General features: G+C 41.2%; 1 protein-coding gene across 1 annotated transcript; it reads right to left on the minus strand.

The window, feature by feature from the left end:
* Nucleotides 1-214: 214 nt before the first annotated feature.
* On the minus strand, nucleotides 215-22,153 carry LOC121266372 (glyoxysomal processing protease, glyoxysomal). The gene is given in 15 exon segments (XM_041170183.1): nucleotides 215-919; nucleotides 1,327-1,418; nucleotides 2,069-2,267; nucleotides 10,980-11,727; nucleotides 11,814-11,908; nucleotides 11,991-12,076; nucleotides 13,085-13,151; nucleotides 13,154-13,187; nucleotides 20,050-20,142; nucleotides 20,462-20,605; nucleotides 20,969-21,049; nucleotides 21,151-21,198; nucleotides 21,291-21,465; nucleotides 21,560-21,606; nucleotides 21,735-22,153. Coding segments are annotated over 15 exon segments (2,238 nt in total). The 5' UTR covers nucleotides 21,801-22,153; the 3' UTR covers nucleotides 215-656.
* Between the last annotated feature and the right edge of the window lie 227 nt (nucleotides 22,154-22,380).

Raw genomic sequence — 22,380 nt, forward strand, 5'->3', positions numbered from 1 at the left:
TCTTGTATACATTTAGTGTACTTGGTTACTCCGATATATATATAATATTTTTACTTATCAAAAAATATATATATACAGGCTGAGTTATCTTTTAGATCAACAGAAATACGATCAAAAGCCACCTTCACATGAGATTCGAGAATCTTTTCCAGCCAATACGCCTTACAAAGCCAGGTTGGAACCGACAGGAATCATATGATTTATATTCGAAGAATTAAAACCGTGAAGATTGCTAAAATTTCTATAGCAACATGATAAACAGATCTAAAAATACCATTTACAGGTTTAAGGAATTTCCATGACAGATCTCAAACAACAGAAACAAGGTAATAGTAGTGAAGGCTCAGCATTATACTTATTTTTGTGCAAGTCTTGGTATAATACACAAATAAAAGAACAGCGTTTGGTACAGTACCACTTTCACACATGCATGGTGTTTTTCTTTAACACGATAATTGCGAAGTGTTCCACCAAACCATCCATGGTTCATCCGATCTGTAAGAGTGTAGGCAGGCAGAAACCTATCATATGATAGACTATAGGACCTGATCGCTTTGAGAATGAAGCCTGACGGAAACCTGTCCCTTATAATAGGCTATTGGACCGTATCTCGCTCTGGCTGTTGATACCATCACTACAAAAAAATTGACAAATGTTCATAACTTGCTAGGGATAATCACATTAGAAAGCCTTTCCACCTTGCCAAGTTGGAAGGGCTTTTTAAGCAACCCCTCTCTTTCCGCCATAAATTTAGCGAAACGGGAACCTTTCCCTTCTTGGTTGTTATCTTCTCCTAGTGACTGCGGCAGATTAGGCAAAGGAGGGGGCTTGGGCGATAGCGATGGCATCAACGCCCATACGGAGGAAAGGTGTTCATTTGGTTGATCAAGGACTTGCAGAAGTGACCGATCCTGCATATCTGTTAGAAGATAAAGCAAACTCACAACATAAGTAAAGATTGTTGCTATTCATTCAGAAGAGAGTCTAATCTTGTTATCTCACAACATAATAAAGACTGTTGTTTTGAATTTCAGTAGAATACAGTTTCAGGTTTTTCTAATTTTCAGTGCCAGAATTAGTTTTGTTATGCTTGTTTAAATTTTCAACTGAATAAAAAATTTTAAATTCTGGTACCTAAACAACATATCTAGCCAAAAAACTACCCAATTCTCTGATAAGCTTGAGCTTTTATAATTTGTGACACTGAATTGCAATTGTCACTTTTTATAATAGAAATGGAACCTTTTTTAAATAACATGGCAATGATAAGAAAATACTGAATCATCGAATCTTCCATGTGGTTGGAGAGGGCCAATAGCTCATAACCTTTTGAAAATTTGAATATTGGTTCCAGAGCAGCACATGGAATGCTGAAGTTCAGATGTGGTATAACCGTTCCTCCACTATGCCTTGCATTGCTGTATCAAGGAAATGTACAAACTTATCAGCAAACTTTCAGGAACTTATAAATAAATAAATAAAAATTATATGCTCAGGCCAGTGTGTAGAGCACACTGGGTAAAGTGTTTATATGACATAATTTGATTTGGAAGATAAATTTTAAAATTTGAATATTACAAATCAAATCTTAACATTTAAATGATAGAGATAGTGTGCTCTACACACCGACTTAAGAATATAATAACTCATAAATAAAACGATCATGCTTGAAATCTGAATGAAGGTGATGATGATTGAAAAAGGCAAATTGGACAATCTATATGGTTTTTTCTAATCATACAATGCCTACCATTGGTTCCCATCCTAGAGTTTTAAATGATACAGCTGACAAAAAAACCAAGCATGAAAGTAAGCAGCACCAACTCTAATGAAGGAAATATAGAATTCATTGGTTTCTGGTTTCCTTTCTCGTTACCATCTACTTCAAAATCCAGGAATAAAATACCACCAACATCATACCATATCACAACACAAAAGCGAGGAACCGGAATTTAACTTCGTGGGTGCAGCAAATTTAAAGCAGGGGGGAAAAAACTGCACACACCCCCTCCCTTACTCTCTAGCTTGCAATATCATATTTACTTTTGCATAGTTTCAGTCACTGTACCTTGTAACAAGCCCGATCATATGACCATCTGAATTGACAACAGCACCACCACTACCACCAGGATGGACAGCAGCTGTTGTTTCAAGCATCACAGGATAGTGTCCCTGTGTGTTTCTTTCTTGATTGGATGGATAGAAGTGGGGAATCTTTGCTTGGACCACTTTTGTAACCACACCAGAACAGACAGATGGGAAGAAGCCTGATAGGAATTTGAAAGCAGACATATGTGAGTCTTGACCAACTTTATTTAGAATGAAAACAGCCCTATTCTGGGTTTCATTTAGTTGAATATACAGAGCATATAGAAGAGAAACTAATCTGCACTTAAAACTAAATCTCCAATTTCTAGGCAATACCTCATCAAGTACCAGTGTGAACAATGCAGCAAAGAGTCAGAAGCAGATTTCAAGATTTGGATTCAGGACCATAAATGGGGAACCAAAGGGCCCTATTGTGCCTAGTAGAGGGCTAAGACAGGAGGATCCCCTATCCCCCTACCTGTTTTTATTATGCACTGAAGGGCTTATATCCCTACTTAGAACAGCTGACCAATTCTCGGGTATAAAGCTTTGCAGAGGTGCCCCATACATTAACCATCTGCTGCTATTTGCAGAAGATAGTGTAATTTTTTGTAAAGCTGACATGCAGGAAAATAGAAAGGTGCATCTGCTACTAGACAAATATGAGAGGGCATCTGGACAGAAGATAAATTGTGGGTTTTTTTTTTTTTACCTCTCTTAAAATTTTCTCTCCGTACATCGTCCCTTATACAATTTTCTGCTTTGTCCCAATGGTGTTTGTGGGAGCTTGATCGTGGGATTTAGTTTCAGCAGGGAAGGACTATGGGTCTTAGGAGAGTAGTTGATATTGAAAGAAAGTCTTTTGAGGTTTTAAGGGATGGGCACAGGGTGCTCCTTACCGAAAGAGGGTGGAAGTTGGTGAAGAAGATGAGTTTGGAGTTGGCCATGGCTCAATGGTTCACTAAAGCCCTGGAAAATTGTTTAATGGCTGGGAGGAAGGAGTTCTATACAGGGCATAGGGAATGGGACAGGGACTTTATAGCACAGAGGTGCTCAAACCTTCAGGGTGTTTTCATGGCACTAGTGGAATATGGTAGAGGAGGTCGCCAGAACTGCATATTCATTCCGGAAGATAGGGACGGAATGAGTTGGAGGAAGATGGTGGAGGTTTTGAGGGATGCTGGGCGAGAAGGTGACTCCTTTGGGTCGGCTCCGTTAGTGACGACAGCAGCTCCTCCCTCCAATAGCTCATACCTGGAAGCTCTAAAAAAACCGAAGGTTTTGGACCCATCCCGACAACCTGTCAGAATTAGTGGAGAAGCGCCGTTGCAGTCTGGAGGTGGTGTTGTTTCAGTAGGTGGTGTTGTTTCAGTAGGGGCTCAGAGGTTGAAGAGGGATGGCAAGGGAAATGTCGGTCTTAATAAGGAATATTTCCTTCGGGCTGTGTTGGAGATGCAGAGGCACGTAGAGGATTTGCAATCTAATATTAATCTGGTAAAACGGTGCGTTCAAGAGGAAGTTTTAGTGGAAGTGGGCGTGGGTGTGGGTGTGGGCCAAGGGGATGGGAAGTAGGCTATTGTGTTGGGCCAGGAACCGAAGGGGCCCATGCAACTAAAGCAAGCCTCAGGAAAAGGAAAACTAGGGCCGGGCCCTCGTGGTGGGCCTCACTATCGGGGGACGCAGGTAAAGAAGAGGCCTGTTTGGAGGAGATGGGCTGCGTCTGCCTCAGGCCCATCAACGGGGTGGCCTCAGCCACCAGGGCCGGCAAAGACTAAGGTGACCCCAGCGAAGGCGACGACTCCACCGACGGAGGCTAAACTGCCGAAATTTGGTTTGGTTGAACTACAACGCACAACAACTGAACCGCCGAGTCCAATTTCAAAGGACGTCGATGCTTTGACGGCAACAGAACCGCCGATGGTTCCTTCGCCTTTAGTGGAGGCTCGGTGTTGCGAGATTTCTTCCGGCAAGGAGAGGCCTGCGATGGAGGGGGTGGAGTTCCCGCCACCGTGCGACACCGCTGCAGCTTCAGGTAGCCAGAAAACGCCGATGATCATGTTGGGAGGGTCACCTCCTCAGTCGGAGGCCCATCTACAACTCGAGGATCACCTTGAGTTCTGCTCGGAAGCTTTGTCGTGCTCTGAACTGAGTTATGTTGTTCCAAGGTTTGAGGGGGTAGGGGTGGATGTGGGTGATGATGATGGGCTTTCTCAGGGAATTGGTTATGAGGTTGAGAGGGTTCCTAAGACTCAGTTTCCCATCAGTAATGTTGTGGTTGAATGGGAGGGCAGAAACTTATTTGGGGAGGAAGATAGGGGGGTGATTCCTAATATGCAGTGGGCTTCCAGTGAAGGGGAGCCTATTCCGTTGAACCGTTTGCTACCAAATGAATCGAATTGGATGCTTCAAAAGGTGAAAGATATGCATCACTGGATAGGTATGGATTGTGTGGGTTATGAAGAGCAGTTTTTGGCTTTATTTATTGCCATTGATGAGGATCATAAACAGTCAAGAAAGCTGGGTCAAAAAAAAGCAGGAGCTTAAGCACCTAAAGTGGTCATTGAATTACGAAGGAAGCTCGAGCCATGAAAGATCAAAAGGGAATGGGCTTGCATATCTTTTATGAAGCCAAAAATTGTCTTGGAATGTTCATGGGTTAAATGAGGCAAATAAGCGACTTCGTATAAAAAATTTGTTGCGAGAGTGGAGGGCGGACATTGTATGTTTACAAGAAACTAAGCTGAAAAGTGTTTCTAGAAAGTTAATTCGAAGTGTTTGGAGTTGTACCTATGCGGATTGGGTCTTTCTTGCATCAAATGGGGCTTCGGGTGGAATCCTAGTGATGTGGGATAAAAGAGTTGTTGAGAAATTGGAGGAGTTTGTGGGGGAGTATACAGTGGCATGCTCTTTTAAGAGAGTGGCAGATAATTTTGTGTGGGCTTTTGCGAGTGTATATGGTCCTAATCTAGACAACAATAGACGTTTATTATGGGAGGAACTTGCTGGGTTATATAGTTGGTGGGAGCTTCTTTGGTGTATAGGAGGGGATTTTAATGTCATTAGATTTCCTAGTGAACGATATGGTGAGAGTAGGATGCGCCTAGCTATGACTGAGTTCTTAGACTGTATTTTTTACTTGAACCTGCTAGATATTCCTCTATTGGGGGGCTCCTTTACTTGGTTGAATAATCAGACTTGGTCCCGGCTGGACAGATTTTTAATCTCACCAGAGTGGGAGATGCACTATCCGGAGGTGTCCCAAAAGAGACTACCACGTCTTTGCTCAGATCATTTTCCTATCTTGTTGGATTGTGGTGGCATTCGATGCGGCCACCGTTACTTCAAGTTTGAAAACATGTGGCTGAAAAGTGAAGGTTTTGTAGATAAGGTTAGGCAATGGTGGTCTTCTTACCAGTTTTTCGGCAACCCCTCATACATCCTAGCCTGTAAGTTAAAAGTTTTGAAAAATGACCTTAAGCTTTGGAATTCACAATCCTTTGGAGATATAGGAGAGAGAAAGAAACTTATGGTCGAGGAGTTGCATCAGTTTGAGCAGATTCTTGAGGCTAGAGCCCTGTTACCAGGAGAATTATTGCGCAAGACAGAGTTGGTTACAGAAGGCAACCGGAGCACAAAGTTCTTTCATAGAGTTGCTAACTCTCATAGAAGAACTAATACTATTGAAATGCTGAATATTAATGGTATAGAGTGCACGGAGGCCCCGATAATTACTGATCATGTGGTGGATTTCTATGAAAAACTACTTACAGAACATGAGGAATGGAGACCAAAGTTGGATGGTCTCGTCTTTGACACTATTGAGCCTCAGGAAGTCTCTTGGTTGGAGAGGCCTTTCGAAGACGAGGAAGTGTATGAGGTAGTGAGACGTATGGGTAAAGATAAAGCCCCAAGGTCCAGATGATTTCTCGATAGGCTTCTTCCAAGCTTGTTGGGAGGTGGTGAAAGTGGACATAATGAATGTGTTTAGGGAAGTATCCTCGGTTGGAAAGTTTGAGAAATGTCTAAATGCTACTTTTATTGCGTTGATCCCAAAGAAGATTGGAGCGTTGGAGGTTAAGGATTTTCGACCCATTAGCCTTGTGAATGGGGTGTATAAAATTATTTCCAAGGTTCTTGCTAACAGATTGGGGGTGGTTATGGGCAAGATCATCACGAAGCCACAAAATGCATTTGTTAAGGGGCGACAAATTTTGGACTCAGTCCTCATAGCGAACGAGGGTTTGGATAGCAGATTAAAGGCTGGCTCCACATGGATTATTTGCAAACTAGATATGGAGAAGACATATGATCATGTAAATTGGGATTTCCTCTTGTACTTGTTAAGGAGATGCGGTTTTGGGGCTAGGTGGCGCTCCTAGATGAGTTGGTGCATTACTACGGCTAGATTCTCGGTATTGATAAATGGCTGTCCTAAAGGTTTTTTCAGTAGCTCTCGCGGCCTAAGGCAAGGAGATCATTTGTCCCCACTTCTCTTTGTTATCATTATGGAGGCCTTGAGTATGATGATATTGGCGGCGGTTACGCATGGGTTTATGGCTGGATTTCCGATTGGTGATCCCAAGGGCATTATTACTTTATCTCATTTACTTTTTGCAGATGATACGCTCCTATTCTGTGAGGTAGATCGTGACCAGTTGAGGGCATTGAAGGCTTTGTTATTATGTTTTGAAGCAGCATCCGGCCTGAAAGTTAACTTTAACAAGTCAGAGTTAGTGCTAGTGGGGAACGTGAGCAACAAAAGGCAGCTAGCTAGTATTCTTGGGTGCAAGGTAGCTTCTCTTCCCATGACCTACTTAGGATTGCCGTTGGGGGCTGCTGCAAGGGCCTCATCCATATGGGATTCAGTCATAGAGAAGATAGAAAGGAAACTGGAAGGATGAAAAAGATTGTACTTGTCGAAAGGTGGCCAGTTGACTCTCATCAAGAGTACCCTTTCTAACTTACCTACGTACTTCTTATCTTTGTTTCAATTGCCTGCAAGGGTAGCTGCTCGGATTTGATAAACTGTATCGTGATTTCTTATGGAGTAGGATAGGAGATGAATTCAAATTTCACCTGGTCAGTTGGGATAAGGTGTGTAGACCAATCTCGTCAGGTGGTTTGGGTATAAAAAAATCTAAGGGCCCGTTTGTTTTCAGAGATGAGATGAGATGAGATTAAAGTTAAAAAGTTGAATAAAATAATGTTAGAATATATTTTTTAATATTATTTTTGTTTTGAGATTTGAAAAAGTTGAATTTTTTATTTTATTTTTTGTGGGGATTTGAGAAAATTGTAATGATGAGGTGAGATGAGATAAGATGAGATGAGATGAGATGTTTTTCGAAAACAAACAAGGCCTAAGAACATTCAATCAGGCCCTGCTTAGGAAGTGGCTATGGAGGTATAACACGGAGACAGAAGCCTTATGGAAACTTGTAATTGATTGTAAATATGGAAACGTTTGGGGGGGCTGGTGCACTGAATAGGTAAATGGGGCCAGTGGTGTTGGAGTTTGGAAACACATTAGGCGTGGGTGGGGGGATTTCAGTAGACATGCTAAATTGGTGTTGGGAAGGGGTTCTCGTATTAAGTTTTGGAGGGATATATGGTGTGGGGATGAGGCTCTAAAGGATGCATTTCCAGTAGTTTTTCGAGTGGCACGCAACCAGGAAGCCTCAATAGAGGATCTTATGCTTCTATCAGAGAACCAAGTGCAGTGGAACGTCACGTTTAATAGAGCGGCACAAGACTGGGAAGTGGACATCTTTGAGGCTTTTTTCAGTCTGGTTTATTATGTGAAGCCGGATAGACAACAAGCTGATAAGACATGGTGGACTCCTGCGAGTAAGGGCATTTTCTCAGTTCGATCATACTATAAGTCCCTTTCCCAAGCCGTTAATATTTCGTTCCCATAGAGGAGACTTTGGCGAAATAAGGCGCCCCCGAAAGCGATTTTCTTTACATGGATAGCAACGTTGGGGAAGATTCTGACTACCGACAATTTGAGGAAGCGCCGGATAGTTATAGTAGACTGGTGTTGCATGTGCAAGAGATCTGGCGAGTCAGTGGAACACCTCTTACCACATTGCGAGACAGCTAGAGCCTTGTGGATGGAAGTCTTTAGCTGGACAGAGTTATCTTTTGTTATGCCTGCAACTGTGGTAGATCTACTGGCCAGCTGGACACTTCCAAGAGGAGTTCAACAAATCAAGGCGGTGTGGAAAATGATCCCGATCTGTACTATGTGGTGTATATGGCAAGAGCGCAATGATCGGACTTTTGAAAACAAGAGCGGTCTTCAGAGGAACTTAGAACCCTATTTTTCCGTACTTTATGCTTATGGGACATTGCTCTAGATTTTAAAGGCCTGAATTTTCATGACTTTCTAGTTTCTCTTACTTCGACCTAGATAGGTCTTTTCTCTTGTATATCATCTTGTGTACTTGAGTTTTGCCTATCTCTATTTATATAATATCGATTACTTATAAAAAAAAAAAAAAAAAAACTGCAGTGGTGTTCAGTAAAAATGTTCCTGAAATTGTACAGAAAAAAATAATGACATTGTGGGGTGTAGATCATGTGCAACAATATGAAAAATACCTTGGCCTACCTCCAGTAGTAGGCAGATCTAAAACCCGAGCCTTTTCTGACATAAAACACAAGGTCTGGCAAAAGTTACATTGCTGGAAGGAACAAATGTTATCCCGGGGGGGTAAAGATATCTTAATTAAGGCTGTTGCTCTATCTATTCTCACGTACTCAATGAGCTGTTTCTTGTTGCTTGGTGGGTTATGCTCAGATTTAGAAGCTTTAATGGCAAGATTTTGGTGAGGGCAAAACAATGATGAGAGAAAAATCCACTAGGTCAGATGGGATAAAATGTGTGACTCCAAGTTCAGAGGGGGATTAGGCTTCAGAGATCTAAGAACCTTCAACTTGGCACTACTGGCTAAACAAGCATGGAGGATATTGCATGAGGAAGGTACTCTGCTGCAGAGAGTGTATAAAGCCAAGTATTTTCCAAAAAGCAACTTGTTTGAAGCTGGTCTGGGAAATAATCCTTCGTATGCATGGAGAGGGATATGGGAGGTAAAAAAGTGGCTAAGTACAGGCTATAGATGGAGGATAGGAGATGGAAAAACAGCCAAAATTTGGAAGGATCACTGGATCCCAGGACATGAAGCACAATGGTAAGAAGTTGGTGACACCAGAGAAGCTGATATGAATGAGACAATTGACAAACTCATTAACTGCCAAACAAAATGGTGGGAAGTAGACAAAGTGAGAGCTCTATTCAATCCAAATCTAGCAGAAGAAGTTCTGAAGATTATTGTCTACCCAGGCAACCAACCAGATAAGTGGATCTGGACTCGGGAGAAAAATGGCTTTTTTAGTGTCAAAAGTGCCTATAAGCTGTTTAGAGACAGAAGCATGGCCAGCACAGGAGAATGTTCAAGCATCACCAACCAACAGGCTCTATGGAAAGCTTTGTGGAAAATGTTTGTTCCTAACAAAATTAAATTTTTTGCCTGGAGAGCATGCAAGGATGGATTACCTACATAGTACAACCTCAAGAAAAGAAGTGTACCACATGCACTTTTTTCCTGTCCAGCTATCAGGGATTATCGGAAAAAGTATATTCCAATAATGCAGGAATTACACATAAATATGTCTGTCATGGACATTGCGCTTACTGTGAAAGAGAAAGGAAGTGGGGATAATCTGACTACTCTCTTCCTACTAGCCTAGAGCTTTTGGCACAGAAGGAACAAAATGGTAGCTGAGCAGAGTTGTATAAAACCAAGCAATAGAACATGCCTTCTCACTGCAACACTTGCACAGGGGAGCCAAAGTTTTGCCAAATTCAAAGATAGGAAAGTATTGCTGTTGGAAACCACCTCCTGCTAGTTATTTAAAGTTAAATGTGGATGGGACTATGTTCTTTAATCGGCACAAGGCAGGAATTGGTGCCATTCTAAGAAATGAAAATGGAGAAATTGTCTTGGCAGCAAGTAAAATAGAAAATGTAGTACATGGGCCAGAAGACATAGAACTATTGTCTATGTTTAGAGGTCTCCAAATATGTGCTAATATGGGGATTCAAAAACTGATTCTTGAGAGTGATAGCTTGCTGATGGTGAATGAAGTCAAAGCCAATGGGGTTTCTTATTCTATGCTAGGAAATCTGGTACGAGAGGTTAAGAACCTTCAGCTTTCATTTGCTGAGTGTATGGTCCAACATGTTGATAGATATGGGAATGAGGTAGCACATAAGTTAGCTAGACATGCTTGGAATGTTGAGGATTTAGATATGAGGTGGGAGAATGTTCCAGAGTTCGTTTCTCAAGCTGTGTGGCTTGACAAAAACTTGTAATGCTTCTTTCTATCAATGCTATTGGCTTTTTCTATAGAAATAAAATTAAAATTAAAATTAAAAAAAGACATAGAATCGAGGTGAAGAACTAGTTTGAACAAAACAAATATTATCGTGTTAGCCGCATCATTTGTTTAATATTTAAGGTTCAATTTATTAAAGAAAGATTACCAGGATTAGCAATGTCATGCAATTCATTACATAACTCTGTCTCTTATGTGTAGTAGTAAGAGTACTTCTAAAGCTTGTACTATAAATCAAACTATCAGAATGCCAAACATATGAGAAGGGTTATAAAAGTCTTTCTATAATGAAATAACAATGAATTAAAAGTTACCTAAGAAAAGATTATTCATCACACGAAAAGAGCAATACATCAAAAATCATTTGGTAAGACACATACAAAAGTCCTAGAAATGCAGCAACGATTAATGTTTAAGATGTCATGTCACCACAATGAAATATGGGATTTCAACCAACCAAAAGCAGAGAAATAATGAAAGCAAAGCTATACCACATCTTGGGCCAAATAGTCCATGTCCAAGCACATATGCCCTTGATCCTAAAGATGGGCATTCAAAGTCCATGATGATAGGCGAAAGCTGATCAGGAACATCATCAAGCTGCAGCAGGGCAACATCCAAAGGCCCTTTACAAACATACACTACTTTAGCATCACACCAAACCCAGGGTTTTGTATGATCCAGGCGAACACGTATCTTTCTACGGCCTCCATAAGACTCGCTCAATTTATATCCCTCAAGCTCATCATCAACAGAGTGATTCACAGTCCCCAGCAAATTTGGAAGAAAACTCTGATTCTTGTCATTGCCTTCAACTCTATTTTGACGCAGAGATGCAGATTCCTCAGACAGGAAGGAAAACTTTTCTGATTTGGTTCCATAAGTTGCACTTCCAACAGTAGTTTTACCAAATCTAAGTGGTTCTAACAGGTGGGCATTTGTAAGTATCAGGCCTTGGTTGTTAAGCAGAACTCCAGATGCCCAAACTCCATCATCAATAGTAACAAGACAAATGGCAGTCATTGCCTTCTCAACCGGTAACTGAGAAGGGTAGTGAGAATTAAGGTTCTTGTGAACTTGGCCGAAGGACCCATCTAAGCCTTCGCCATTAGTGATAAATATTTTTCTGACAGCACTCAAGTTTCCGTTGCTATAACAAATCCCTTTTTCACCATTTTGAGGCACCTTCTGCAAGAACTCACTGCAAGCAGCTGCAATGGCTTCCCATGGAATCACCAGCTGTTACCCAGGGCTAACGTTTTGCACCATGAGTTATTTATGAGAAAGTTTAACCATTTGAATGAGAGAAAAATTCTCAAATTTACCTGAACTTCAGCAGAACTGGCCTTTTGCCTTAATGGTTTAATAAGAATACCAATGAGATGTGCATGCTCATCAAAAACTGGACCACCCTCCATTCCTGACAGATTAAAAATTAAAAGTAATGAGGAACCGATATCAATGAATGAAGAATGGAGCATCTAACAAGAGACAAGACGCACCAGGAAGACCTCGTATGTCAGCCATCAGCAATGATCTATTCAATGAACTAGGAGGGTAGCAGTTAGCAATAGATCCCACCGATATACTGGTGTAAGCAGCCAAATGATTAAATCAAGCAGAAAAAGGATTTAAAAAATATATAAATCTGTAATGCACCAAATTGAGTTAACAATTGGAATGATACAATGAGAGAGAAAGAGGGTTGGAGAAACAAAAACTTTTTATTTTGATAAGTAAAAGCAATCATATTATAAGCACAAGGGGTGCGACCTGAGTACACAAGGATAATTAGACCTTAACAACTGAGTGCCCACAATGTGTATCTAACTCATATGATCTCCAAGGATAATTACCTGTGATTTTCTCCCAGATAAGTATGGGGTGGTGGATAAGGCTTGGGGTTCGAGTCTCCTTAGGTGCATGTGTAAATTTGCCAAGTAAAAAACAATTACGACAACTAGAGGCCATGGGCATCATGTTATTTAAACATCTCCTCTGCTCAACAGGGGAGATAAAGAACTTCAACTCAATCTGGAGATAGTGGTGCCACATGAAATTATTTCAGCCACCATGCAACAAAAATGGCAGGTAAAAAATTACAACAAAAAAAAAAAAAAATGGTACCATAAGAAAAATAGAGAAGTGAAAAGACAAAGATGCTTATAGAGGAGAACATCACTTACTAGATTAAATTAAGGAAAATGCTATCTATACTTACAATTTTACTTACATAACCATAAGTGTTGATGTGTCAGCTATTGAAAATGGTGAAAATTTTAAAGTTCAAAATTTAAAATTCAAATTAAAAAAGAAAATACTGATAAATGGGGCTAACACTCAGTACGTATAATATTGTGTGTAAAATTATACGTACATGTAACACTACTCTTAAAATAATGCTAATGCAATAAAGGTAGAAGACACCTCGTAAAAAAATTTGAGATGCTGAAATGTTATTACTTAATCAAAAACAAATTGAGATTAAGTTTCAATCCAACATATGATTAGAAAGCTGTTCACAATGGAAGCTAGTCAAGAAAGTAATCCGAAGTTGTAACATAACATATATTCATGTTTTTATAGAAAACAGTACCTGTTAAAGAAGTGCATAGGTGACAGGACACCAAAAGGAGAACCCACTGACAGAAGGAAATCCCCCTCTTATTCAAGGATGATATGATGATGTTTGGCACATCCTACATAACAAGATTTCATTGGTCACTCTCTTCTTCTTCTTCTGCTTCTTCTTTTTTTTTTTTTTTATATATATATATAAGTAAGAAGACTCTATTAAAAAGCACAAAAGGCACAATCTATATAGACAGGAAATATACAAGACATAGACCTATCAAGGAGAAAAAAATACAAAAAAATCATAAAAGTTAAGCCCATTAAAGTCTATAGAAGCTGCCCAAAGGAAGAGTGTTGAAGAAAGTTTTGAGTTCTCTAGCATCCGTTCACGATCCTAAAAACTCCAACATTAATTTTCAAGTAGGGAGTATAAGAGACAAGTAAGGACCATTTTCCACACCGTGGCAATTTGTGTGCTGCCACCTAACCCTCTATAAGAATAGAATAGGTCCACTCTCCTAGATATAAAACAAGGACACGTTTACTATGCAAAATGGCTATTCAATTGAGGAAAGGAATAACCACTTCTGGGAATAAGAAACAGCAACGTATGTAACAGTTATTTCTACTCTAGTTTCATACAATGCAATATGTCGACGATGGAATCACACTATAATCAAATTTCTTAAAACACTCTTATAACAAAATTCTTAATTATTTTGAACTTGATCTCTTTCTTCTTTAAAACAGAAATAACTTTTCTTTCCCCTACCCTCCCTCTAAGATTTTGGTTTTAGATTTTTTTTTTCTCTCTCAATTCATGCCAAACAAGAATACCCGATATGAGCTGAATTTTTCTCTCCGTACACTTGGTGATAGTGAAAAAAAAAAAAAAAGTTTCCCGGATGAAACCAATGTTGAAGTGGTTCTGATGGGACTCATACGAGAAGTGGTGATTGAGTCTAAATAATTCACTATAGCTAAGGAATGTGGTTCTTTTCGCATAACAGAGAGGGGGTGGAAGAGGAAGCAGGAACTTCTGGTGGAGCAGAAAGTCGCTAGATGTCTGTTCAAGTGGGGTGAAGCGGGATTTCTATAGTACCACTAGAGAGGGCTATCGTAGTTATTTAGCACAAAATTGTTCTAATAACAGGGGATGTTATGTAGTGGTGGCTGAATACAGGGAGGGGGGAAGGGGAAGTTTTATCTTCATTCCAGAAGGCGAGGAGGGGAGAGGATGGAAACGTATGAAACAGGTGGTGGAGCTCAGCGGAGGCCCCAGTTGGAGGCGGCGCACTCGTATAAGGAGGCTCTACTCCGGTCGAGACCACATCGTGAGGTGAACGGAGATGGAGGTGGGGGCTGGACCACTGACAAACGCATGCCTCGAGCCCCTTGTGGTGTACGAAAGGCTGAGTATGGCAGAGAAGAGGAGCAGGAACTACGTTGCCTGATGGAGGACTTGCATGGCCAAATGAGGAATCTGCAGAGAGAAATGGAGGAGTTGCGTAGAATGGTCAGGCGAAATAAGGAATGCAATATTTGTAAGGGGAAGAGGTCGAAGGCCTCGGGCCGGGCTGTAGAGTCTAACAAGCCCATTCAACCCAGTAAACAGAATACTGGCTCTAGGTGGAGGAGAGTTTCTGGGCCGAAAGTGACGGGCCATACTTTTGGGCCCAAGCCCAGTGACCCAAGGGAAGGAATTGTGGTCGGGGTGCAGTCCAGGGCCCAGAAGCCACCCGAAGATAGCCCTAGGGTTCCTCCTGCTGCCGCATCTGGCACGCAATCTTCGCCGCGGCAGTTGTCGCCGCAGGGGGAGACTCCGACAGACACCCAGAAATCACCGATGAAGATAGTAACACTCTCGAATGACGGCGCGCAGTTGTGGGATGCGCGGGAGGATGGGTCTGTTATTGCGAAGTGTTCTGCGACTTGCGTGGGAGTATTATCTCCGTCGTCTGAGGAACAGACAGGGCCGATGAAAGGTAAGGAGGTGCCTGTGTGTTCATCGAACCCCCCAGTGCAATTACTTGAGGAATCTGAGAAGGATGAGGAGTATTCTGACTGTGAAGCAAATGGGGCACTTTCCAATACTGTTGACGAGGTCTTCTGATGAAGAAAATGTCTAGGCCATAGTAGATATGGAGGATGCTACGGTGGTGGAGGAGACTCAAGATAATCCGAGGGACAGTAGGGAGGGTGAACCAGTCCCTTTAAATTTTATGTTTCCCATGCATTCTAGTGTGTCAGATTGGGTTTTTGAGATGGTGAATGAAATCCACAAAGTTGTGGGATTGGAGTATGGAGGGTATAAAGATCAGTTTATGGCCTTACTTACGGCCATTGAGGCGGGGCACAAGACACATAGGAAGTCTGATTCAAAAAAACAGCGAGAACTCAACAGGTTGACGTGGTCGCTAAACACTGAGGGTTGCTCCAGTAGGGGCAGGTCGAAAGGGAAGGGACTGGCCTTTCCCAAATGAAACCCAAAATTGTGTCGTGGAATGCCCGTGGGCTCAACGAGGTCAACAAACGTTTTCAGATAAGAAACCTGCTCTGTGAGTGGAAGGCGGACATCGTTTGTTTACAGGAGACTAAGTTGAAGCTAATCAATAGGCGAATTGTGAGAAGCATATGGAGTTGTGCACACGTGGATTGGGTCTATATGGCCTCCAATGGGGCGTTAGGTGGTATAGTAGTGATGTGGGATAGACGAGTGGTGGAGAAATTGGAGGAATTCATAGGAGGGTACACGGTAGCATGCTCTTTTAAGAGTGTATCAGATAATTTTTTGTGGGCTTTTGCAGATGTATACGGTCCAAACTTAGATAGTAATAGATTCTTGTTGTGGGAAGAATTAGCCGAAGTTCACAGTTGGTGGAACCTCCCATGGTGTATAGGGGGAGATTTCAATGCTACTAGATTTCCGTCCGGAAACAGAAGAGGGCAGCTAGCTATGGTGGACTTCTCTGCATGCATCTTTGACTTGAATTTGATAGATTTGCCTCTTGCTGGGGGCCCTGTATGGGGTCGGATCTTTGGTCTCGGTTGGATCGTTTCTTAATTTCACCAGAGTGGGAAAGTCACTTTCCAGATGTATGGCAAAAGCGCATGCCACGTATGAGGTCGGATCATTGGCCTATTTTGCTTGACTGTGGTGGCATTAGAGGAGGTCAAAGGTACTTTAAATTTGAAAATATGTGGTTAAAATCTGACGGTTTTGTTGAAAGAGTAAGGCAATGGTGGTCATCATATCAACTTCAGGGTACCTCTAGTTTTATCCTTGTCGGTAAATTGAGAAAGTTGAAAAGAGATTTGAAGCTGTGAAACAAGCAATCTTTTGGTGATCTAGGGGAAATTAAGAAAGGTAAGTTGATGGAGATTCAAGAACTTGAGAGGCTCCAAGAGACCAGACCTCTCACCGCGGATGAAGTAGCTCGGAAGATTCTGTTGGATGCGAAGTTAGAGAGAATTATCTTATCTGAAGAGACTTCTTGGCGGCAAAAGTCAAGAGCATTGTGGCTCAGGGAGGGTGACCGAAGCACGAAGTTCTTCCATCGAGTAGCAAATTCTCATAGGAGAAACAACAATATAGAGATGATGAAAATTGTAGGTGTCGAGTGTAGAGAAGAATATGCTATTCGTGACCATGTAGTTGGCTTTTATGAGCAACTCCTAACTGAACCTGCGAATTGGAGACCGTCTCTAGATGGCTTGGCGTTTGACTCTATTGGACCGAGTGATGTGTCGCGGTTGGAGAGGGCCTTTGAGGAAGAGGAGGTAGTTGAAGTAGTGAGGAAAATGGCTAAAGACAAGGCACCAGGTCCAGATGGGTTCTCTAAGGGTTTCTTCCAGGATTGCTGGGATGTTGTGATGGAAGACATCATGAAGGTGTTTCAAGAACTCTTTGTAGTGGGAAAATTCGAGAGGAGTCTAAATACTACATTCCTTACACTGATTCCAAAGAAGGTGGGGGCAAACGAGGTAACGGAGTTCCGTCCCATTAGCTTAGCGAGTGGAGTTTACAAGATCATCTCCAAAGTCTTAGCAAACCGGTTAAGTGAGGTGGTGGAGAAGATCATTACCAAGCCCCAAAATGCCTTTATAAAAGGTAGGCAAATCCTAGATGCGGTACTTATTGCTAATGAATGTCTTGATAGCAGAATGAAGGGAGGCACAACAGGGATAATTTGCAAACTAGATATGGAAAAGGCGTACGATCATATCAACTGGGATTTCCTTCTCTATCTTCTTGGGAGATGTGGTTTTGGAGAGAGGTGGAGAACATGGATCCGTTGGTGTATTTCAACGGCGAAATTTTCTATCTTGATTAATGGTAGTCCAGCGGGTTTCTTCCATAGTACACGTGGTCTAAGACAAGGAGATCCGTTGTCTCCTTTGTTGTTTGTTATTGTGATGGAAGGGTTAGGCAGGATGATTTCGGCCTTGGCACAGAATGACTTTATGGAGGGCTTCTCAGTGGGAACCCCGGATAGAGAGATCATGGATATTTCTCACCTATTATTTGCAGATGATACTCTTGTGTTTTGCAAACCAAATTTGAGTCAGGTGCGTGCGCTAAAGGTATTGTTGTTGTGTTTCTAAGCAGTTTTTGAGTTAAAAGTAAATTTCGACAAATCCGAATTGATACCAATTGGAGTGGTGCCAAATGCTCGACAGCTGGCCAATACGTTGGGTTGTAAGATAGCCTCTCTCCCGTTGACGTATCTGGGACTTCCGTTGGGGGCAAGAGCACGGTCACTCTCTTTATGGGAGCCAGTGATTGAGAAGATCGAAAAGAGATTAGCAAGTTGGAAAATGATGTATTTGTCGAAAGGTGGTAGGCTCACTTTGATAAAGAGTACACTTTCTAACTTACCAACCTATTTTCTCTCATTATTTCCTATACCAGCTAGTGTGGCGCACAGAATCGAAAAACTTCAACGCGATTTTTTGTGGGACGGTTTGGGGGAGGAGTTTAAATTTCACTTGGTCAAGTGGGAGACAGTATGTCGTCCTATATCCAACGGTGGCTTGGGCATTAGAAATGTAAGGACCTTCAATCGGGCGTTACTTGGCAAGTGGCTTTGGAGATATGGGAAGGAACCCAATGCCTTGTGGAGAGGGGTGATTGGGTGCAAATATGAAGACAAATGGGGGGGTTGGAGCACCAAAGAAGTTAAGAGGTACTAATGGAGTGGGCCTGTGGAAACATATTAGAAGAGGTTGGGGGGTTGTCTTCAGTTGGGTGATGGGTCCAGGATTAAATTCTCGAAAGATATATGGTGTGGCGATAATGCTTTACAAGACCGTTTTCCCTCACTATACCATATTGCTTGTGCTAAAGAGGCTTCAGTGGCGGATGTAATTGGGATGGCGGGTAGTCAAGTTCATTGGGATATAAGCTTTAATAGGGCAGCACAAGACTGGGAGATGGACAATTTTGTTGATTTTTACAGCCTCTTGTATTCTGTGAAGCCAAGTAATCAACAAGCAGACGGTTTGGGGTGGTTACCCTCTCGGAGAAGTGTTTTTTCGGTCCGTTCATATTATAAGGCTCTCACCCAAGAGCCTAATACTCAGTTTCCGTGGATAAGGCTTTGGAAGCACAAGGCGCCTCCCAAAGCTACTTTCTTTGTGTGGAAAGCAGCATTGGGCAAGATACTCACTACCGATAATTTGACGAAGCGGAGGGTTATCATAGTAGATTGGTGTTGTATGTGCAGGGGAGGGAGAGAGTCGGTAGATTATCTCCTATTGCATTGTGAGATTGCAAGGGCTTTATGGCATGAGGTATTGAGCAGAGTAGAGATGGCTTGGGTGATGCCGGAGAATGTGGTGGCAACGCTGGCCAGCTGGCCAAACATTGGAGGAATGAATCAGATCAAAGCAGTTTAGAGGATGATTCCAATGTGTATCATGTGGTGCTTGTGGCAAGAATATAATGCGCAGACGTTTGAAGACAAGGAGAGAACATTAAAGGAATTGTTAGCATTATTTTATAGCACACTTTGTATCTGGGCCATTGCTGTTGATTTTAATGGCATGGCCCTTCATGATTTTCTTGTCTCTCTAGCGTCCTCTTAGTCAGGGCTTCCTATTGTATATACTTGGCTAGGCCTATTCTTTGAGCAATATAGTTTTCTTACTTATCAAAAAAAAAGAATACCCAATATACCACATCAGATATTAAAAATATTTAAGAAGAAAATTTTACAAAAATAAAAGCTTAAGCCTTGAAAAAAACAAGACGTAAAAACTAAAACTAAATCTTTAAAAGAACTAAACATGACACTTACAACACTTGCAGAAAAAAATGAGTGAAAGAAAAAATTCGTCATTTCTTAAGTGTCCACCCCACATGGGGTGGCCATGCCAGTGGGACCCTCTATCCCCTGAGGGTGGCCAAGGTTGCTGCATGGAGTGGCAAAGGCCTCCTTTAATCCACCTTACAAGGGATGAATGGTGTTGGTAGGTGGGATCTACCCAGAGAGGGGTGGAGGTCCCTCTTGGCCAACAAGGTTAGCCTATCGATGGGAGAATGGAAATCATGGGATCCACCCTGAGAGGCCTCTTAGGATAGATTTCACTTGAAGGGGGGGCTCTGCTCTTTTTTTCTGTTTTTGCTAAAAGGAAAATAAATAAATTTTGTGTGAATATTATTGTCAACAATAATCAATACACTACTTTCAATAGGAAAGGTTTTGGGAGGGATAGCTATTCCTTGGAGCAATAGTATTCCTATGGAATAGTTACCCACAGGAATACTTTTTTTTTATAGGTAAGTTACCCACAGGAGTACTAAAGTAACCAAATGAAAAATAGCATATCATTCAAAACTCTAGTCTGTGTACCAAACATATTATGAGTGACTACACAAACACTACCAACTAACAGAAAAATAATGCCACTAAATATTTACTGCATACCAATTTGACCTTATCGCATATGGTATGTTAGCAAAGAAGGTGATAACAGAAAGTTTACCTCAGGAGATAAGGGAACTCCAAGAATCGCAATTCTAGTTGTTGACTTTCCAATAAGATTTAAATTGTCTGATCCTCCCACTGCCAAATGGTTCTGACTTCAAGAAAGATTTAGCATCACACTTCATCCGAATCAATTAAAAATTGCTTGCACATAATGATATCTTTTGGCTAGTAATAATTATAGGCTTATTGTTCAGATTACTGCATCCTCATATGTTAGCATGTTAGCAGATCATCAGAATAGGAGCTCAAAAGTATGTTTATTCAATTTCCAGATTTCTCTTGCAAACAAAAGATTATAGGCTTATGAACATTTTCTTTTGTTTATAAACTTTGAATTATTAATATGGATTAATTTCAAATAAAAATCTAGGGAAAAGAATTTATTGAGAACCTTCTCCCCAACTAACCCGTGTCTGAGTAGCATCCATAAAAGGCTGAGGGCCACTGTTGTGTGATGCCAAAGACCAACCAACCTCCCATCCATTCTCCAGTGAGCCCAAAGAAGCTTCAGTAATAGACTGAAGAGCAAGAGCGGAAGCAGGGATATCAGCCTGCAAAAGATAAAAATTTGACCAGCATTGAAAGCCATATTGGGTGTGTCAATGTTTAAGAAGTAGCATAAATTCAATAAACAAGAACTACATCTACACATTTTTTTTTTTATAAGTAGAACTAAAGCTACACGTTATAAAGTAACTAACTATAACATCCAGTGTTACTGATCTTAAGCATTTACCGTGACAATACCATTGTAATCTTGTCTTTAAACAATAATGGCCAACAAGCAATAGGGAAATAAATGATAACTTAAGATCCCAAATGGCGCAAGGTTACAGAATCCCTTTACAACAGCTATTCGATAACTTATGCCTCTTTAAGACCAACTAAATAAACAGAACGAATGAAATGCCTACTAATGTTAGAACTTGTGCGGGAATCCAACAGGGAGCTCCTTTATCCAAATCCTTTGACCCCTTCTCCGAACCCATTTTCCCCTGCCAATCAAATTACATTTAACATGTCACATTAAAGCCAACAAATCAACCACAACTACTAGTCAATCCCAATAACAAACCATTATTAATTTTTCTTATACCTCTACCATAATATCAATCTGAACACCAGGAATCAACTTGGGCCGGTCCTGCGAAGCACAAAAGCCGAACCAAACGCATTGAAAACCCAACGCAAAATAAAAATTAACCAATCATTGACATCTATTACAAATGCTTCAACCTGAGCAATGTTCTCTCTGTGTTGCAGTGACAGAAAAGGCTCAACAATAGACGCGACAGTCACAACCAATACGGGGCATCGGTCATTGTAGCTGTAGAGACGCTTAGCTACCTCAGCATCGTAAAGGGTATCGGGAAGTAACATCCCAGAAGCAGATAATGTTGTTTTACCGGAACTGCAGAGACCCATATAGACAAGAACTTCAATAACTACGAAAAAAAACAACTTAGGAATTGGATGTAGAGTTGTGATTGATAGATTGAACTCACTTGTATTGGTGGAAAGCATGGTTTCTCATCTTTAAGCCTTTTGGGTCCTAAATATCAAGTAATAATTTTGCGAATCATTGTCTAGTACCAACTAGAGTAGCAACGCAGTAAAATAAAAGGAAAATTGATTAAATGAAGAGAGGGAGAGTGTCCGTGTTCAGAGTGGGGGACTTACAGGGCCTTGGACTCTGACCATCACAGCCAAGTTGCGTGCAAATTCGACCATGTCCGGCAAAGCCATGGTGTTGGTGATTTCCGATAAGCTCTTTGGGGCAATGGATTCGGATCCGAATTTTGAGTCGAACTGTTTGTTTGAGCTCAGTTTTTGTTTCTCCAGTCCTGATTATTGCAATTTGGAGCCTCGAGATGTATGCGATTTCCGAGGAAAGATGCGGGATAGGAGTCAATGTCTCATACGACGTCGTATTGAATGTGGGTCGTTTCTCAATTTCTGTGATCTTCGAACCCTGGGGCGGCGTTATGCTTGTAGCCTTATACGCAGTGCCTGCCGTCGTTTCATGTCATGTCATGCTCCCCACGCGCTTAGGAAGCATGAATATAAGATAATGAATGCTTCGCTCATACCCATTACCCACTGCACTTTTTTTTTTCAGCTAAAAACTAAAGAAAATAAATTACCGAATTCATATATATAGGTCCATCAATTTTAACGGCAGCTCGAAATACGTAAAGACTTCCAAAAATGCTCTTTCTGATCTAAATTTGTCATATTTTCTAATCCAAGCCAGAGAATTTTTCTTTCTTTCTTTTTTATCCAAAAATATTTGAATTCTTAACCAAGAATTACTAAACATTTTGTC

Source organism: Juglans microcarpa x Juglans regia, chromosome 5D (assembly GCF_004785595.1).
Source record: "Juglans microcarpa x Juglans regia isolate MS1-56 chromosome 5D, Jm3101_v1.0, whole genome shotgun sequence".
Classification (NCBI taxonomy): domain Eukaryota; kingdom Viridiplantae; phylum Streptophyta; class Magnoliopsida; order Fagales; family Juglandaceae; genus Juglans; species Juglans microcarpa x Juglans regia.